Raw genomic sequence first — 13,955 nt, forward strand, 5'->3', positions numbered from 1 at the left:
GCATTCCATAGTTTTGGAGACAGAAGGCAGGAGAGTTTGGGACGTGTTGAGCGTTTTACTTTCACTTTGTGATTGACTGGTGATTGGCCAGTAGGCGGTAGTGGGGTAGTTAGCTGCGCCAGCGAGAATAGGGCAGATTAGCATGTTTTCACATCCGGTTCCCTCGCTCGCAGACCTCCATTGTAAGAAATGGCTTATGTTAGCATTAGCTCACAATGAATGGATGATGTACAATGATAAGAGCGCCCCTCACTTCACACAAGTGTACATTAATTGACGGAGAATTCTGTCAAAAGTTGGAACAGAGTGACAAAATGGAATATAAGACCTTTTAGTTAAAGGTTGTACTTTATTGTTACATTGGTACATACGAGTAAAGCTTATTTTGGTTTGGTTAAGCTCACAAGTAGCATCTATCCTATCCACCCCCAAAGTGTATAAATCCGCCCTGAAGCATAAAGGGGGGGTGGGGGAATTCTCCCCCATTTGAAAATGAATTTCAGGCCCTAGCTTCCAACTTGCTTCTTATAAGTAGGTTGGTGCCTTGTATGGTTTCCTCTGCCATCATGTGAATGCAATGCACATTGTACAAAGCACTTTGAATAAAGGCACTATATAAATAAATGCTCCAAAAGTCTTTCTTACTTTGATGCAAATTTGAACTCAGCAGGCGTTGGCCTCAGTCCTTCATTTGCTAATGTGTGACTGTACTTTTCTATACATTTCTGAGTCCTAGTGTAATGCATGTAACCGTGTGAGCTGTGTTTGGTCAGCTTTTGTGGGCACATACAGAAAAACAACAACCTGCTGTAGATGCCAAATCCTTTGTCCGCACCTTTAAAAATCTGTGCAACCCCTATTGGCACACTGCGCTTGGCATCTGACATTTTTGCATGGCTGGCTGCAATTAACACAAGGGGGAGTGAGAGAGGCTTACAGACAGACAGATGTACAAGCAGACCCAGTTTTCTACTCCTAGACGGGGGCAGCCATGCCCAGGCCAACCTCCTCCCCTCCACCCCATCTGCCCCAGCATATTTTGGAGCTAAAACACACCATTGAGTGGAGCAACAAGGCAGGCCTTGTCCAAGGCCACCAAACCTCATCTGGACAGCCAGCAGGGAAGCACTGTGCGTGCGCGTGTGCGTGCGTGCAGATTGCCGGGTAACAGCCAGGCCAGGTTAAAATAATTTTCTGCAGCCTTTCAGCAGTTAGCTCCAGAGGTTCCTCTTTCCTCTGCAGAAGCACATATGGCATGGAGACACATACATATGTGGAGGGAGACAAGAAGAACATGCATGCACATATACTGCAAAACCACACACGCACGCACACAGACACATGCGCGCCATAAATGTTTATCACATCACATAGTATGACATGGTGTGTGTGTGTGTGTGTGTGAGTGAGTGAGTGAGTGAGTGAGTGAGTGAGTGAGTGAGTGAGTGAGTGAGTGAGTGAGTGAGTGAGTGAGTGAGTGAGTGAGTGAGTGAGTGAGTGAGTGAGTGCGTGCGTGCGTGCCTGCGTGCGTGCACATTTGACAGCTCACACAAATGGCATGTTTACAATGAAAGTGGTGAAGTTCAGCAGAAGGACCAGATAGTTGTCCTTTTAACGTCAACACTTCTGCTGTGCTTGGCAGGAGCCCACTTCACTCCCCCTCTCGCAGTAAAATCCTCAGTGTAAATTTGACTTAGAGTGTAAAAACAGGTACATTTTTACACTTTCAAAGTCATATTAACACTGAGGATTGTACAGAGTACACACCGTTCCCAGCAAATCTCTCACCACTCACAGTATGTTTCTTTCCTACCTCTGCCGTTTTTCTCTCCTGACTCTCTCTTTCTCCTTTTCTCTCCGTCTCTTGCTGTATACATTGAATGATCAAACCCATTCAGAAGACGGGTAACTAGCAGGTGACACAAGCAGGACAACTGGCTGCTTTCTGTATAATGTAATTTCACAAACCAATTATTACATTTTCAAAATATTAACATTATGGTAAATGGTAAATGGTGCATTTATATAGCGCCTTTATCCAAGGCGCTTTACATAGATTGTGCATTACATTCACCCATTCACACACACATTCATACACCGATGGCAGCGGAAACCATGCAAGGCACCAACTAGCACATCGGGAGCAATTAGGGGTTCAGTGTCCTGCTCAAGGACACTTTGACAGTAACTCTGGGGGAGCCCGGGTTCGAACTGGCAACCTTACGGTTTCCATCCAGGCACTCTACCCCTGAGCCACCGCCGCTAAACTAGACCTGATCCTTTTATATGTGGTTGCTTTGTGAATAAACTATTGCTCCAGGGTTTTATCAAGTCAAATCTGATTGAGTTTATGCATTAAAGTCTCAAGTCAAGTTGAGTCTTAAACCAGTTAAGTTGCAAATAAGTAAAGTGACAGCAGAGCAGTCCAAGCCAAGTTGCAAGCCCTGAGTTTTGTGAATTAAATAAACTAGTCTCAAGTCTCCAGCTCTGGTAAGAAGTTTTTAGAAGTAATGGAAAAAGCCAACCTTGTTTTTGATTGTGCCAGATAAGATAATTTATCTTTGTGCCTTCAATATAAAAGGTAACATACAATACCATAATATTCAAAATGTAATGCGTACTGTTTAATGGTTGACACAAGTCGTATTAAGAATGCAAATGTGAACTTCCGGTAGGCAGCAACTCCTGTGTCTAAGTAAGAATAATACAAATATACAACAAATTCAAAGATGCAAGAGATCGGGGGAGGAAAACGAGGAAACGAGGAAGTACGAAGAACAAAATGCAGTCGGAAAACTCAACAGAACGCGACGATAAGAAGATAGGAAGAGAACAGCATGGCGAGGGGACGCCACACCGAGACCTGCTCCAGGGGCTGAGCACTGTGAGCAGGTCATTTCTTTCTAAATTTAAAGAATAGTTTAAAAGAGACATGCGACAGGAGTTTACAAACTTCAAAGAAGTACAAGAACAAGCCAATCCGATGTCCATCGTGGTTAACTTCCTACAGTTCGAGACCGAAGAGAAAAAGAGATGATAATTAAAGAAGCCTGGAAGGCTGACATTAAACTGGATGGAAAAAAGCTATCAGTCGACCATGATTATCCAGTGGAAGTGCTTATGAAACGCAAGTCATATGCTGAAATCAGGAGGGACACCCGCACACCGCCACTTGCTAGGTTCAGAGCATAAGAAGCAACGTTTCGGTCTTGCGACCTTCCTTCAGCCTGAGGAAGGCCGAAACGTTGCTTCTTAATAAAGGCTCTGAACCTAGCAAGTGGCAGGTGTCCATCCTTTCTACATTGTATGCCTCGTCATCATCGCACCTGCTCCAAATTACCTACCGGGTGTGCGGAAGTCATCTCTCTATAAATATGCTGAAATCAAAAAGTTGTTGAAGCAAAAAGGAGTTGGCTTTTCAATGCCATTCACGAAAATGAGAATACGATTCTCATGAGACATGAGAAAGAGAGGATTGGACGTCCAGGTGAGGGAGCCAGAGACCACGGTGGAGGAGAGGATTCCAACGTGTGGAAGGAAGGAGGGGCCGGAGACAGGGGAGAATGACGTGCTCTCGCCAGAAAATCGAGCAAGGGCTCTGAGACGAGCGAAGCAGAGACTACAGGAGTTCCGAAGATAAGATAAGGGAAAATAAGAGTGGATGGGGTGGGGGGGGGGTTTGATACTGTGTCTTAGTTTTAAATTAATAGTTAGATTTTGTGTTGTGCCCTGTTTGAAAACTAACTCATACATTGAGTCAAGATATATTCACCGAAAAGTGGGAGAAATGGACTGAATATCAACAGGACGATACCGATGATAACAATGATGGACACTCATGAATGGACTGGAATATGTTGCTTGTTAATGATCAATATGAACCCTTGCAATGTGACTAATTTATTTATCTGCAAATACAAATTAAGTAAAAAAAAAAGAAAGAATGCAAATGTACTCAAAACAGTTCATGATACCCAGACATGACAGTGTCAGTTAAATAAATATGGCATCTAGCACTAATCGACTATAACTACTGTCATTTATCCCAAACTGCCCCTCATAATTGGTGTGCATTGATTTGCCTTTAATAATACAACATACGTTTCTAGATAAATCAGACCAAAGGTTAGACTTAACACACTCTTCTTACTTTTACTGTTGCTAGGATTCTGGTTCCGTGCGTAGTTAGATTATGTCAGACAGTGCATGGCTTATGGAAACATCAGTATAAGCTCAGAAGATGAAGTGGCATTTGCCACACAAACCACAGTCCTACAGTACAGTAGGTATAGGGCTGTCACGATAACTGTACTTGATGATTAATTGCCAAACAAATAATTGTGATTAATGATTTGATTGTGATTTTGACATTGAACATTGGAACATATAGGCTACATAAAATAAATATATATTTATTTTAGGCTTCGTAAACAAAGATTGAACAGGGCAGATGTGAAAAATAACAAATATACAAAGAAATTACTGACATTAGTGGAAATAGACGATCTACAAGTTCACAACATTGCGAGGGTTATGAGCTTGGGTTGTGAGTTTGTACAGTATATCGGCTATATCCACAATGTTTTGAATGGCAATATATGACAATTATGCAAGATAATTGTGATTATGTAAAATAATTACAATTAGGAGCTTATGTAATAATTGTGACAGGAATGTAACAGCTATACTGACAGCTAACATTGTACATTAAAATAAAGCCTAGGCTATGAATGCGTCCTAATGCTATCTATATATAGAATATCTGATATATTAGCAGATATGCAACAGTGCAGCAGACATCACATTAACTTAAATGTTCCAGACATGATAAATACATAGGCTAATTTTGGAACAGCAGTAATAAGCTGTGCTGTGAACATCCTATACTAAAGATATAACTTTTATGATGAACGCTGTGATGAACAAGAACAAATATTTTGAAATGTAGATAATGTACTTGAACAGCAATAGTTTTTGTGTGGTTTGTAGGTAAATAAAAATAGAATAATTTATGTGCTGCTCATTTAAATTGATTCAGAGAAAAATATAACGCACATCGCACGCATGCTGAGCCAAACTGTAAAAACAGAACAAAGTGGAGGCTCACAACTCACTTTTGATTTAAATACTCTGTTGTTCATTTAGCGACAAAAAAAAAACCTAACCCATTTTGCTGTTTTGTCACCAAATAAATAAAGCATTCTAAAGCGAGTTGTGAGCCCACACGGATATTGAAAGCTATGAATAGTGCTAAGAGAGACATGGCAGTTCAATTAATCTACACTTGTCACCTTGTTCTCAGCAGTTTTTTGCCATATGGCTATTTTACTAATGCAGGATTCCCTAGAATAGATAACGGAATTTGGAAACACAATGAAGCATCGTAAAGTTATAGGATTTGGATTGTGGATCTGTCATCTGAATGACATGTGTGAGACTGAAAACTATAAGTATGTGATTTTAGTAAGATATTTAAGGTAATTTCAGTGTTTTTATTAGACAAGACGAAAAAAGGGTAGAGATGGGAACAGACAAGAGGCAAGACAAGTCTCAGACTCAGGTGCTTGTGACACACAAGGAGCTGACTGATAATATACTTTCTGACACTAAGGTCGCATTCACACCTCAACTCCGGTAGACTCAATTGGGCATCATTCTTGCATATTTATTTTGCTGCATTTGCCTTCACACTGGCTGTGTCAAGCGCAGCAGGGAACTTTATCAATTTATCAACTACACAGTGAAATCTATGGTGTTAAAAAATATACTTCGAGTAATAGTTAGTACGTAAAGTGAGGGTATAGGATTCAGTGTGTCGTCGGGGACAGGACGCGCGCGCGCGTGCGTGCGTGTGTGCATACACGCCACTGTTCTTTTGGCGCTTTGGAATGGAGGGTCAGATCAACATAATTATCCACCTGGGTGACAGCACACTGCTGGGCGAGCACTGGTGCTTTGGCATGGGGGGTCGAATCAACATATGGGATGAATTCTGTACTGGCCATATATGGAGCATGTCTTGAGTGTACAGGTTTTGATGAGGTCAGATCAACATATGGAATGTCAGAACAGGTCAGCTCCAGATCTAAGGGTGGCAGCGAGGGCAGTGTCTTGAGTGTACAGGGTTTACTGTGGGCCAGGTAAGGCCGAGCCTTGATCTTCGGGCCTGTTGAGATCTCCATATATGGGCTTAATATTGATGACATCACGTGATGGCACAAGGCATGACCATATATGGGGGCGTGACCAACCAAACAACTGACGCGAAATACACAATTCCATAGTAAATGGAATTTACCATTTTGCTGTATTGCTGTGCAATACAACGCTGTTAAGCTTTTCACTTGTGGTGTAAACTATAGGCTACCTCTACTGGGTAGTTAGTAAAATGGCAGTTCCTACGTTCTAAAAGACAAGTATAATATATATATATATATATATATATATATATATATATATATATATGAGAGAGAGAGTGAGAGAGAGAGAGAGAGAGAGAGAGAGAGAGAGAGAGACTTAAATATTGTATTGTCAGGCACTCCTCCACATTAAATCCACTGTTAATACAGTGTAAAAACCGAGCCAAATGGACGCCCAAATGCGAGTTAACACTGAGAATTTTTCTTTGTGGGTATAGTGGGATCATTAAACCAGTACCACATGCCCTACCAAATGACCCTATTAAGCTGCAATGTGACAAAAAGTCACACCGCCCTGGCACTCAGAACAGGCCATGTGTCTCCCTGGAAAATCGTTGTGCGTCAATGAGAGAATATGGGTCTTCCTTGAAATAGCATTCTGAACGCAGGTTTCTCCTTCAAAATCTGCTATGAACTCGTTATCTCTGTCTACCACTCTTCCTCTACAGGTATATGTACAGGTATATGTATTATCATTATGTGATACATGATACGATGGTGGTGAATAATGCATCCAACCATTGCCTCATTTGTAACTTATAATGAATTTAAAAAAGACATGGTAGTAAAGTGAGTGACGCATTCTGGTTCATCAAGTTGCCAACTCATTCATTATTCATGCTTTGCAGGTTTATATTTTGCCACAGTGACATGCAAGGGACAGTGGAATTAACCACTGCCTATGTCAAATGAAGAGAGAGCCAAAACTGCAAACAAAACAATCACTTGAAAACATCACAGCTTTTTTTAACCGACCTACTTTTATGGCTGTTGCTATCCCGTAAAGAGAGTTTGGATTGAATGTGACCCAAAAACCACTAGCAAAGGCCTTTTCCTCAAAATCCCCACTCCTCTAGGACGCTGGTTTAAGCACAAACAACTTCTGTCACTGTAAAATAACATAGAGACATACAGTGTGAATCTAATCCAGAAGTACTACAATGGTGTGCAGCTCATTTCAAAAGCCTTTACAATGTAAAAGTATTACTAAATATTTCACATGCAGTACATGCTAATCCTTAACCCGAAACACAGCATAATTGTAAGGTCATAGTGGGTAAAACATGACTTACACTATCTGGCTTTAAACAAGACTGGCTCTAAGCCCCAGCATTTGGTTGTGCGGATTTGTGGGCAGTTTGTTAGAGGAATAGTAAGTGATAGGGTCTATATAGAGCGTCACAGTCCTGCCCCCTTTCCAGACCGGGAAAAGAATCCCCCGTTCATTTTCCTCATAGACTTTAAAAAATCACACCAGTGTGAACCAAACCAAGTGGTGCAACTCCCATCTATTGGTTCTCTGTATCGTTCCAATTTGTATCATTCCAATTTCTTCTCTGTATCATTCCAATTTCTTCTCTGTATCGTTTGCGTCCAGCAGGTGGCAGCCATGTCACATACTTCTCTCGTTCCAATTTCACGCATGCGCACACCACTCCTGCTCACACAGGTGCACACACACACACAAACACGTACAGGGCATTGCATGCTGGATGTAGAAGTGGTTGCACCACTTAAAAAAAGATTTATTTAAAGACGTTTACGCTGCGGACAAAGCCAACTCGAGTTGTGACAAATCATGTTTTTCTTCTTACAAATTATTTGATTGGCCCAAAACATTGTGTTTATTGTCATGATTTGTCACAAATCGAGTTGGCTTTGTCCGCAGCGTATATAAACGTGTTTAAAAAAATACTTTTTGAAAAGTCTATGAGGAAAATGAACAGGGAATTATTTTCCGGGTCTGGAAAGGGGGCGGGACTGCGACGCTCTATAATGTTGTATATGAAGTGTTCTTCTGTAGTGAATGAATGAATTATTATTATTATTAATATTAATGCACACTCGCACACGCACACTCACACTTGGAGAGATATATTATCCACAGTATGGATACTATAGGAAGGAAGGAAGGAAGGAAGGAAGGAAGGAAGGAAGGAAGGAAGGAAGGAAGGAACGAACGAAGAAAGAAAGAAAGAAAGAAAGAAAGAAAGAAAGAAAGAAAGAAAGAAAGAAAGAAAGAAAGAAAGAAAGAACAGCATTTTGTAGAAAACGGGCCAAGTTTGGAAGCCAATGTTAGCCAATCAGGATGGAATATGAGAAAACAAACAGACCCGTCATGATCAAATTGCACTTCATGTTCATGATTTGAGGCATTTTGTTCAAAACGGACCAATCGTGCAAACTTTGGAAGACAATCTTAGCCAAAGGGGATTGAATATGGGAAAGCGGGCAGGTCCGTGTTGATCACATGACTATAGAGTTACACTAGTGTGTAACGAGTTGCATGATGTATAGATAAAATGTGTATGAGTAATATAAATAATTTTGTTTTGCAAAAATTGGCCTCATGGTGGTGCTATAACAGGCCATTGTGGAAAAATTGGGGCAGAGGTTTGTTGTTGGCATCCAGGGAGTGTGTGTGCACCGTTTGGCATCGCCTGGGCCAACGGCGCCGGAGATTAGCTGGTAACAGACGGACGGACACACACACACACACACGGACGGAGTGCAAAACATACTCTCCCCATGCCTTCGGCTGGTGGAGACAATAAACCTACTTATCCACACAAGACAGTGTGTGACTAAAGGTAATTTATTTATTAATTATCTCAATATCACAATAAGATGTGGTACACCGTGTGTGTGTGTGTGTGTGTGTGTGTGTGTGTGTGTGTGTGTGTGTGTGTGTGTGTGTGTGTGTGTGTGTGTGTGTGTGTGCGTGCGTGCGTGCGTACGTGCGTGCGTGCGTGCGTAAAATGTTGACAACGGCCAACGTACAATAGGACCCCAGTTCTTACACTGATTTACACTGATTTCTTTTCATATTGAGTTCATTTCACTGTATGCCTCTTGTTTTTTGCCCTGTCTTGATCTCTATGTCTCTCTCAAGGATGTTACGAAATGCAAAACAAGGATAGGTTGCTGGAGGGTACAGAATGTCTATGGCGTTTGGTCACTTGTGAACTCTGTTGTGTTTCAACAACCTAAGACAGGGATTCAAAAATCCATGAATAGTGCTGAGAGAGTTGAAGCAGTCCAATTCGTCAACACTCATGTCACTGAGGCAAATTGGTATGTTGCTGTTTTTGCCATATTTCACTCATGCAGGATTCCCTAGAAATTTGGAAACACAATCAAGCATCAGAAAGTTATAGGATTTGAATTGTGGATCTGTCAGAATGAATGTGTGAGACTGAAAACTATAAGTGTGTGATTTTAGATATTTACGGTATTTTAGGTCATTCCTGTGTTTTTATTAGACCACGTGACCTCACAGACAACAGATAAATAGTTTAACTCCTGTTTCTTAACTGTGCCGTATTAAGAAGCTCTGTTGTTTCAGTACGACCTCGCACTTTAGGAATGTTTTATATATAGCAGGGTGTATATCAATATTAAGTTTAATTATGACACCACATCCAAATTATTTCCAACATATTTTGATTGTCCATTTTCTTCTTCTTTAGAAAAAAAAATATATATATATAATATTAAATTTAATTATTATAATTAGCGTGAAATATCCCTTTCCCTAAACTCCTCCACTATCTCTCATTTATGCCAGTGTGCCAGTGACCACCCGCCTCCCCTGTGCCAATGTTGGCACATGTGCCTATACTCCTATAGGTTGCCCTTGCAGTACAGTACAGTACAGTACAGTACAGTACAGTACAGTACAGTACAGTACAGTACAGTACAGTACAGTACAGTACAGTACAGTACTACATAGTACAGTACAGTTTTTTTTGTGAAAATAATCTGGGGACCCCCCCCAAAATAATTTGTCAACCCCTGAGGGTCCCAGTAGTACAGTACAGATTACAGTGAAGTACAGTACCGTACAGTACAGAGTAGTACACTTACTCTGTACAGTACAGTACAGTACAGTACCGAATACAATACAGTGCAGTGTATAGTACAGTACAGTCGCACAGAGGTACAGTACAGTCGGACAGAGGTACAGTGCAGAGATCACGCACCTCCATGCAATGCAATGCATTGTGGGTTACAGGTGCATGATGGCAAGCCCAGTTTTTTGTTTTCATTTTATTTTCAGATAGTGTGTGTGTCTCACTCGGATCGCACTGCGACACAGATGCGTGGCATGTCACGGCGCGACACTCTTCTAGTTACATTACATCGAAAGGGGTTTAGTGCTTCCACTCTCTACCATGTCAACATCCTTTGACCCCTATAGCCAAAGTCTATAAAGGGGAAGCTAGAGTGTTTGAAAGGAGGGAAAATCACAAATACATCTAGGACCAGGCTATGAAGTATGAACTGTGCTATGTTTCCACCTAAAGGAACAAGGAAGTAACAGTCAAAAACGGTGGTTTATAAATAAAGTTATTGACAACTCTTTTATTGACTTTGAACTATTGTTTTGATCTTATCTGTCACTAGAGGGCATGAGCATTGAGCATAATGCAAACTGACCCTAATAAAAGTAGTCAACCGCTTTGAGAGAAGATGATGGTCTGTTCATGATATGATTACCACTGTCAGCTATAGAGCAAATAACTTACATCAAATGAGCGAGTGAGTGAGTGAGTTGATTACAAAACTCTGAACCTGCTCTGAACCTGCTCTGCTGTATGACAGGGTTATATTACAAAAATAGCAATTTAAGATGTATTTACTCCAATGGAAGCAAGTATATATGAGCATATGCGTGTTGTGTCGTGTTGTGTCCTGTCCTGTCCTGTCCTGTCATGTCATGTCATACAAGAGTGCCTGTGCTAGCAATCAAGAAAAGTAAAAATGTAGATTGTCTGAATTTGTGCACCCTCAGTACAAGAGCTTTAAAGGATTGCAACCAAATGACAACATGTAACTGTTCAACCTCAACAGAGGTCTGGTTGGTTCTGCACAGTAAAAGAAGACAAGTAGTGCAGTCATATGGTATTTACTTAGGGTGTGTTCTCACCCTCGAAAATAAAATAAAATTACGAGTTGTCCCATATCTCACTATAGCTCTCATTAACTGTTTACCCAATACCCACATCGTTTTCATCTGTCAATCAACTACACCCGCGTCAACTCCCATTGAAGCAAAAATCATAAAGTAGCTTATGTGTCATCATCACACGTTTGGTAAAGGTTGCAACCCATACTCGTGCATGGACGCAGTCCAGGACGCTAACAAATGCGCACAAGCGGCTGAAACGCACGCACGGATAGATACACTCACATCAGAAGCAATCAGCCAGGCCTGTAATTTTAACACAGCATTAGCTTGCAAAGTGCACTGTCCATTTACCTATCGGCAACACAAACACATTTAAGCACCGTGACGATGACCAAATTAACAGCTGTATCAGGAGGAAGGTAAACAATTTAAGTGAAAATGTTTTCCTGTAAACTTGTTAGCCTAATATGAGAAATGAGAATACAATACAACAATAAGCAAGGTCTGAGGAATTGTAGCCTAAGGATAACACTATAATACTCTATTATCATGTTTTATAATTATTATTAGCGCCATTAGCATATGCTCATTGAAGAAGCATAACTCAATGTGACCGTCGCTTCTCCATTAACCAAACTGCATATGTAAAGGTCATGGGCCTAAAACAAAAAGAACCCGAAGCACTTAAGTTAAAATGTGAAAAGTTGAATGGACCTGACCTGGTCCCGTGGAATGCAGGGCAGAGAGGTCCTGCGGTGGGACTTGCTGCTCTGATGAGCCATCATGTCCGAGGCCGCCACGGAGCTGGACCTCCGTCTCCTCTTGAAGACCGGGATGTCCTCCTCCTTCGCCCCGGTCACAGAACCACAGCACCCCGTCCCGCTGGTCCCTGGGGCCGGCAGGAGCCGGTCAGCATACCTCGCAAGCAAAACCCCGAACAGCCCCAGCAAGTAGGCCAGGTAGGGTCTCCAGCCGGCTCGGACTGTGCTCAGCGAGACGAGGGAGACGGCCCTGATGATGCTGATGAAGACGAGGATGGACACTCCCTGGCGCAGCCGGACGACCAGCAGAGCCCCGCTGGCCAGGCAGCCGAGGACCACCAGGGTGGCGGGGAAGGACAGCAGCTGTTCCTCCGCGCCGCGCAGGAGGGACTGTGCCGCGGCTTCGCCCAAGTGACACACCGCTAGTAGGAAAACCGCGGTGCGGATCAGCACCCCGCAGCGAATCAAATACAGTCCGACCCAGAAGAAGGCACATACGAGTGAAAAGACGGGAGAGAATAGGTGCCACACGGCCAACAGCAGCTCCGCCGCGCAGCTCGTTGCGAAATGAAGAAGCGACCCGGGCTCACTGCTACTTTCGTTGCTGCTGCTGCTGCTGCTGCTGCTGCTGTTGCTGCTGTTATGTGTGTCTACATCCCAATCGACCAATCTGAGCAGCAGAGCGAGAATAACTGAGACGGAGGCCACACAGACCGCAGACGACACTCCACGGGAACTCCATGTCACAGCGAGTCTCGGCCACGACTGGCACTCAGCGTCCTGATACAGAGGGAGAGGGGTGACACATGTTTTCACATAGCCGTTGCGCTCCAACGCCGCCCGGGGATATTTTTCATGAGCGCTCCTTGACGAACCTCTGTCGCTGTCTGCCTCCAAGGCCATCGCTATCAGTCAAGAGAAATATGTGGCCTAAAATATATTTAGGATATGATGTGAGTGTCTCAGTACATTTTTCATGCCGTGTTGTTAATTCCAAATAACGCATGCGGCGCAACTTCAAATGGGTAATTCCCCAACTGAAATGTGAACAAAATTGCGCACAAAAATGGACCAATATCTCCCAAAATAAGGGGTATTAGTATTACTAACTTTACAGGTGTGATCAAGTGGTTTAAAACGTAGCTCTCATTTGCCTTAGTTAGTAAAGTAGTCAGCTACCCTCTGGCTACCCCCTGATAATCAGCCATGAACTAGAAAAGAAACCTCCTGCGTTTCACACATCTAGGCCACTGCCTCTCTCCTCCTCACGGAGTCTCTCTCTCCCTCTTTTCCTTCGCTCTCCCTCCTCCCACTTGACACTCTCCCTTTTTTGTGCCGCTCCGGTAATTCCTCCGTCACGTTTCAATTGTTCCCCTATTCTGTCCATTCTGTGGCGTTGGACAGCGAGCTGCTGCAGTGAGGACATGCCGTGTGTCAGGCGCCTCAGTGCAGTGTGGATGGAAGCCATGTTTACATGAAGAATTTCCTGGGCTTTTTTTAGGGAAACTGGGTTGCCCGTGGCTTAGTCTTCCTGTGGAAGTTACCACCACTCATCATCGATATTCATAATGTTGGCGCACTGCTACATCTGGTAGATGGTGGCACTGGCACTTGGCAGTATTTTTTATGAATATTCATAATTATATGGATTTTATGAACTGCTAGGCCTACTTGATGATAAATATTTAATCTGGAGAGTATTGAAACATCCTGTGGTAGCAGCAACAATGGAGCAAACAATTTCAGTCTGACAATAATCTTTGTTTTGTATTAGTTAAGGCTTCAAGCATTTGGAAACCCATGATGATAGGCCTAGAAGTGGTTCTCATTAGGCATGTAATGATATAGACAGATATAACTGCA

General features: G+C 42.5%; 1 protein-coding gene across 1 annotated transcript in view; it reads right to left on the bottom strand.

The window, feature by feature from the left end:
- Window positions 1-13,385, bottom strand: part of pde3a (phosphodiesterase 3A, cGMP-inhibited) — a 73,291-nt gene extending 59,906 nt beyond the window's left edge. Inside the window, exon 1 of the mRNA XM_083774108.1 lies at window positions 12,051-13,385. Coding sequence (XP_083630234.1) covers window positions 12,051-12,995 — 945 coding nt within the window. The 5' untranslated portion in view covers window positions 12,996-13,385. The remainder of the gene's footprint in view (window positions 1-12,050) is intronic.
- Between the last annotated feature and the right edge of the window lie 570 nt (window positions 13,386-13,955).

The sequence above is a fragment of the Protomyctophum parallelum genome (genome assembly GCF_964188405.1).
Source record: "Protomyctophum parallelum genome assembly, chromosome: 9".
NCBI classification, from domain to species: Eukaryota; Metazoa; Chordata; class Actinopteri; order Myctophiformes; family Myctophidae; genus Protomyctophum; species Protomyctophum parallelum.